Below are 7,042 nucleotides of genomic sequence, written 5' to 3'. Positions count from 1 at the left end.
CCTTGAGGTATATATGATCACTTACGTACTGTTAATCATGAGTCCCCCAGATGGGGCAAATTATATTGTTAAAGACCATTCTTTTTCTTAATAACCAGTTGCAGAAGCTGCCTTCCATCTGCTATACATACAGCCAGCTGCAGTGACTATATATGTGAACAAGACAGCCACAGTTTCTCAACACCCTGCTCAGTAAGTACTTGAAGCAAGTGCTGTGAAATACAAACTTCCTAGCTACCTTTTGCACCTAAATTCTGAGTCTTTATGTAGAGGCAACAAAATAGCCTTCTGTTTCGCTAGATGACCCAAGAGCCGTGCTTGGCCTTGCCAAGGGCACCTGAGTCCATACGCTTGCTGCATTTTTCAGTTCTGATCAGTAGCCCTCTTTCTTTCTTCTGTAACCCATCTTCCTTGGACCTACTTTAAGGCTTAATGGCCATTCAGCATAAAACTCCTCTTTTTACCATGCCGTTCAACGGCAGAATCAAAGAATGTTCTAGTTACTTATGTACAAGTTATTTTTATTTTCACGATGGGATCTTCTGTAGACAACAGTAAGCGTGGGGTCTATTTGTTTTGTCCCCAGATCAGAAGTTCTGTTTCCACCTTCTTTTTTCCACTCTAGAAGATCCAACTTTTGTTTTCAGACTTGTCCTCTTGTTTGAAAGAGATCATCCTGGCAAGGGTCATAGTGCTGCTGTGTGAATCCACCAGTGATCCTTCTCTTGTGTCACCATCTGGAGTCCAAGCTCCCCGTCTCTTTGATGCCTTCGAGCTCCTCCTGGCGGAGCAACAGATGCAGGGCTGCTCCTTGACACATGTCCTTATGCTGCCTGGACCATGAGGCTGCCCAGGGCAGATTCTTACACTAGTCTGGAACATTGGCTCCAAAAGCTGCTTTTTTATTTTAATGAAACAAACAAATGAAAAGAATCTGTACATATTTCTAGTTTTCTACCTTCTGACACTTTTCTTTCTTTTGAGACTGGTCGAAGGCTTTTTATAGAGATATTTTGGTACTAAACCTGTGCAGACATTGAATGAGTTTGGTCTGCAGACTGAAGTGCCAATTCAGGGCTATTAGTAACGACTCTTGAACATTATTGTTATATTTCATAGCTCGTTAATTTTGGGTTTACATTTACAAACCTGAGCCATGAATCTCCCAATCTACTCCTATGACAGTCCAGCCTTGTTCTTTTTTGTCTTTTTTCTATAACAGACTTCCTTGTAACCTTTAGCTTGGATGGCAAACCAGTGTCTGACTCTTTCTATGAAATTTTTTAAGCAGTAACTTAGTTTTTCTACATGAAGGAGATGCTTCATTTCCCATTCTTCGTCAGCACCTTGTCAGCTTTCTTTTAATCCTGTTGAGAGTTTTCCAATGCTTGATTTATTCCACAGTAAGAACCACAGTCCCTATTTAACCATCACCTTCTCTGATGGAAATGGGGAGTTTTTTGCGTAAGCCAGAATTGTACTTCTGACACTACATGGAATATTTGTGTACTGACATGCATTGATGACAACTGTAAAGAATTAGCAGGTGACAAGAGTATTTGTCGTTTCTTGGTAGTATCAGCAAGTTTGCAGGCCCTATGTGCATTTCTGTCCTTGCCCTAAATTCCAGGTCATGTCAACATCCATGCAATCTTGAAATGTATAGATCATTTCCTTTTAAACTTGAAATCTGTGTGGTGTGTGTTTGTTTTTCCTCTGGGAAATCTCAATGTGTGGGAACTTTTAAGTATGGAAAATAGAGAAATAAGCAAGGAAATCTCCTGTGTTTGAACGGGAGTGCAGAAAACTCCCTACAAAAGCACTTTGCAGCTCTGCCCTCTGAGGAGGAAGATACTCTGGCAGTTTCTGGGGAGCCAGAACTTCTGAGCAGTAAAATGGATCAGATTGTAGCTACTCTCATTGTTAACACAGTGCATTCAGCAGGCTACTGCCACGCCACAGTCTGCTGAGATCCAAGCAGCTTGTGAGCACCGCGGAGTGTAACACACTGGGACTTCTTTTTTCTCTGGCAGGCTGCTCTAGTGTTAAAGATGACAGTAGCAAGGCTTGTACGCTGATGTGTAATGGTCTTTAGGACATGGCTTCAGCCTACTTCTGCAGTACCAAGAGAGGTTTGTACAGTGGGGAGCACCTTGGAGGGAGAGCAGCTGCTGCTCGCTGCCATCCAAGGCAGCTTAGAAATAAGCAGACGGGATCTGACTGTGTGCCTCCTCTCCTGATGCTCTCCGCACGTACACAACAGAGTCATTTCGAGCAGTTACTGGTAGTGAGGTGGGTACACTTGTGATTGACTGTGAGGTGTTTTGGTGTCTGGAGGGAAGTCACATTTCTAAGGGCTTTTGTGATGAGGAACTGCGTTTTATGGGTTTACTGTTGATTTTAGGGTCTGTGAGAAGGAAGAATGGCCTGATCTGAAATGGAGGGAGGGAGGGACAGATTTAAGAAAATCCAATTTGAAAATCCGAGGTCAAATGTTTTTTTTTCTATGAGAAAGTTGATTATTTTACTCTTGAAAACAAGTTGTTTTAGATTTCAATATTAAATAGACTTGAATGGATCTAATTGACTTATTTTAAAGTTATATTTTACTTTCTTCTTCCTGTGTCTTGCATTTTTCAGTTGACATAAATGCAAGATAACCTTGTCTTGATTATGTAACATTTTAGTTTGTAATAAATCTACTGATGCTTTACAGCAGACTGTGAATATTGTACATATCTTGAGATGGAAGAGTTGTGTGGGAACAAAGAAGACATTCTTTGTAAAAACACTAATAGGATATGGGAAAGCTATGTAGTTTTTTTTTCTTAGAGTTTTATTTAAGACAAGAATCTCAGAAATCATTTGACCTTTTCAAAATTTTATGTATATCTGACTTCTCCTGTGACTTGATTATTTTAAGGTATATATGTTAAAAGGTTAGGAGAATTTGACTAGGAGAAAGAGTTTTTGATTGGAAATAGCAACATGTCAAAGTTTTGCTGTCATTACTTCAGGTTTTTCTTTAGGAAATCTGAATCTGTCATCATCTGCCATGTTTAACTTCTGTGTATTAAAATGTTTGCATTTCTCCTTTCCAGTGTTACCTGTACCATGTTAGTTTATTTCGGATCAGTATTATATTGTAAATATTACGCATCAATGTATATAAATGATTTTACTAAACTTAAAAGTTACTGGCTTCTTTTTTTTGGTCCCCAAGTCTCTTTAGCACAGAAGGGGAGAGGACGGCGGTGTCCAGAGCCCCGGGGCTGTGCTGCTGTGCTCCCTGCTGCCTCAGCACCACGAGAAACCGCTGCTGGTAGGCATTTGCTTCAGTAACACAATTCTTTGAGGTGAATGAGCAGCCAACAAGATAGGCTGGGTAAAGCCCTAGGAATTCGTGTGCTCTGCCTGGTGACATAGCCTGAAAAGCGCCTCTAAATGCCATTAGATGGCAGCAGGACATCCCCGCTGCGGCAGGTTAACCTCTGAAGGTCTCTGTTTGTTTTTTTTTTTTCTTGTAGCTACAGCTTCCAGGGAAGGAAATTGTTCTGTGCAGCTCGAGTAGCACTTAGTGTTTATGACATTCCCCCTGTTGAGTGTAACAACTCCTCCGTTCTGCCAAGAGCGTTCCAGGTGTCTGTAGGAGAGGAGGACGACCATGGCAGGGCACTGTGGCAGGAGTGGCAGCTGGTGAGAAACCGGTAGGTGAGAAGTAGGTTGGCCTTTGTTCGGGCTGGTGGGAAGGGGAGTGAGAGAACAATTTCCAAGCATCCCAGGTGTATTTAAGGCAGCCAAATGCTCTATGAAAGCAGAAGAAAAGACCCTTTTGTACTCACAGAAGAAGGTTGCCTGGCCCGAGGTATGCCTCTCCCTTTCCAGCAAGGAAACTTCCCTTGAACGGTTAAAACGTGTGGTGACAAGCACTCAGCTGAGTGCTGTGCCCTGCAAGGATATCTGTCAACAGCCACTGCAGGCTCTCACCCTGCACCGAACCCATTAGCAACCAAATCCTCATTGTTTTCCTGGTAATCTTCTGTTGCTTTCCACTTAGGAAGGCTTAATCCCCTTTTAAACAAATTGCTGTAGCAGCACTGGTTCATCATGCTCTCAGCAAACAGGGTCAGCCCAAGCAGGGCGCAGCAGGCTCTTAGTTGTGGGATGGGATGGGATTTAACAGGATGCTGCTCCTGCTGGTGCCTGGAGCACAGCTCCTGTCCTCCCCGTGGAATGTTTGTGTTCAAAGTGGAGCTGGAGAAACGGCCTCTCGTCAGGCCCTTCCATTCCAGCCGGCCGCCAGCCCCAAGAACGGCTCAGCTTCGCCTCCCACCCCGTGCCAGTGGCCGTGGCTCCAGCCGGACGCAGCCGTGGGTCGTGCCAAGGTATCTCCTGATGGGGAGCAGGGTTCTCCTCGTGCTGGGCTGCTTCCTGCTCCTGGGGCTCCTGCTGCCCTGTGGAGACTGCAGCCCCCAGCCCACCTGGGGCAGCACATCCTACGAGATAGTATTTCCAAGGAAACTTGGCCCCAAGGCAGGGAAGGCCAGCCGGGACAGCGTGTCCTACGTCATCAGCATGCAGGGGGTAAATTATACCATTCACCTCAGGCAGAAGAAAGACTTCATAGTAAAAAACCTCCCGATACTCACTCGTGACTCTCAAGGGAAAATCATGATCGAACAGCCCCGTGTGCTAGCAGATTGCTATTACCGCGGCTACGTGGAAAGCATCCCAGACTCCACGGTGACTCTGACTACCTGCTCTGGGCTCAGAGGACTGCTGCAGATTGGAAACTTGAGCTACAGCATCGAGCCCCTGGCAGCTTCCTCCGCATCTGAGCATCTTCTGTTGCAGAGGGAGGTGGCGGTTCCTGGAACGGTGATCTACAAAACACCCCAGAGAGGCAGACAATTTCCAGGTCGTGGTACAGCAAAAGGGCAGTTCCAGCCCTGGGGGCGCATGCGGTATCTGGAACTCCTTGTCGTGGTGGACAAGGAAGGGTTTGACGCTTTCGGTGGACATATAACTAACGTGACGTTGGAAGTTATTGAAATAATCAATCTGGTGGACGGGCTGTTTTCTTCTTTCCACCTTCGCGTGTTATTAGCTGTGCTAGAGATTTGGACAGAGAAGAACCCTATCAGCATTACCAAAAACGTAACTGAGGTCCTTCACAATTTTAATCTTTGGCAGATCCAGCAAAGCCCTACGCATGTTGCGCATGATGTGGGGTGTCTGTTTGCCTCGTTGGACTTTGGTCACAGCACGGGAGCATTGTACAGGAGCGGCAAATCGAACTTCGCCAGTGCCTGTGATAGAAAACGTGCTTCTGCTGTTGTTTCATTTGCCAAGCGGACTTACGTGGACACTGCTGTCCATGTCGCCCACGAGTTGGGGTATGTCCTCGGCATGGATCATGATGACAAGTACTGCAGGTGTGGAAATGCCTCTAAATGCATCATGAACGCACAGAGCACAGTGAGCTACGAATTCAGCAACTGCAGCGCAAGGTACTATTTTGATTTTATAGCGTCAGGGCGAGGACACTGTCTGAATAACATCCCAGCATCAGTAACGACGTTTGTGCCGCAGCGCTGTGGGAATGGTGTCCTGGAGCTCGGGGAGGAGTGTGACTGTGGCTCAGAAGCACAGTGTAAATTGGACCCTTGTTGTGATAACAACTGCCAAAAGAAAGAAGGAGCCGTTTGCACTTCTGGACTCTGCTGCAAGAATTGCAAGCCTCTCCCAGAAGGAGAAGTGTGCAGGGAGAGCACCGGCCCGTGTGACCTGCCTGAATATTGCAATGGGATATCTGAGCATTGCCCAGCGGATGTGGCCAAGCAAGATGGGACGGTGTGCGCTGAGGATGGCTACTGTTACTCAGGCAAATGCAAATCACGCACGTTACAGTGTAGGAACATCTTTGGCGAGAAAGCAGAGCCTGCTCCACTGAAATGTTACAAGGAGCTGAACATGAAAGGGGATCGGTTTGGTAATTGCTGGGGAGATGGGCTAGATACCAAATTTCAGAAATGTAAGCTAGAAAATGTCCTGTGTGGGAGGGTGCAGTGTACTAATGTCAGGCATCTACCTTGGCTGGAAGAGCACTCAACCATCATTCAAACCCCAGTGGACGGTACCTTGTGCTGGGGCACAGACTACCACTTGGGCGTGGACACCTTGGATGCTGGAGCCATTGAGGATGGCACGCAGTGTGGGGTGAAGAAGATCTGCGTTAACCGGACGTGCATCCTCAGGGAGAAGTACTTGGCACCCAGCTGTTCTGCCCAGAGAACGTGCGGAGGAAAAGGCATTTGCAACACCAAAGGAAACTGCCACTGCAACAGTGGCTGGGCGCCTCCCAACTGCCAGTTTGTTGGCTTTGGGGGAAGCATCGACAGTGGGCCTACGCCAGTCACTAAAAAGGGGCTTTTAAAATTCATCGTCAGGCTTACCATGCTAACCGTTACCGGTGTGGTACTCGCAGCACTTGTCATTGACCGTGTGAGAAAGCTCAGAGCATCCCGAGTATTAAGCAGGGCGGTCGGATGCTTTCGGTCTAGAGAACAGGCTCCTGAGGGGATGTGAAGGACTAGGTGGAAGAGGACAGCGCTAAACCAGCTGAGAGGCAAAACTGCCCTGCATAGGACCTCATGTGGCAGCAGTGGAAAGGAGGACTCAGCTTCAGCCTCACAACTGCAATGGATATATTTAAAATTGATCTACATTCAAGTGTACAGTTAGAATAGCTGTAGAATAGCAAAAAGAAATTGTTTTCATACACCTCAGTAGGAAAAAGAAATTGACTGAAATGACAGAGGGGCTCAGGTTAGTTTGAAATGCTCCTGCACGTTTGCACTGGCAGACGCGGCCGTGACTGAGACAGGCGTCAGCTGTTGTAGAGGGACAGGTGATGCACTGCGAGGAGTGCTGTTGTGGTTAAGTCTCAGAAACTGCGCTTCGCAGGTGATCTTTGGGCAGGGATTCCCCTTTTGGGAGGAGGTGGAGGGGGTAGTGAGGACACCCAGCTCCTCAAATCTCA

The 7,042-nt window shown here is 46.6% G+C and overlaps 1 protein-coding gene across 1 annotated transcript; it reads left to right on the top strand.

The window, feature by feature from the left end:
- Positions 1–56: 56 nt before the first annotated feature.
- Positions 57–6,588, top strand: LOC308179351 (disintegrin and metalloproteinase domain-containing protein 21-like; the record flags this gene model as incomplete). The annotated part of the gene is made up of 3 exons (XM_080559377.1): positions 57–192; positions 3,224–3,322; positions 3,528–6,588. Exon 3 carries the CDS (start codon positions 4,108–4,110, stop codon positions 6,586–6,588), a length of 2,481 nt encoding a protein of 826 aa, XP_080415503.1. The 5' UTR covers positions 57–192; positions 3,224–3,322; positions 3,528–4,107.
- Between the last annotated feature and the right edge of the window lie 454 nt (positions 6,589–7,042).

Source organism: Anser brachyrhynchus, assembly GCF_964034855.1.
Source record: "Anser brachyrhynchus genome assembly, chromosome: 17".
Lineage (NCBI taxonomy): Eukaryota > Metazoa > Chordata > Aves > Anseriformes > Anatidae > Anser > Anser brachyrhynchus.
The sequence above is the reverse complement of the archived record's forward strand: the minus strand, read 5'-3'. Positions and strand labels throughout refer to the sequence as shown.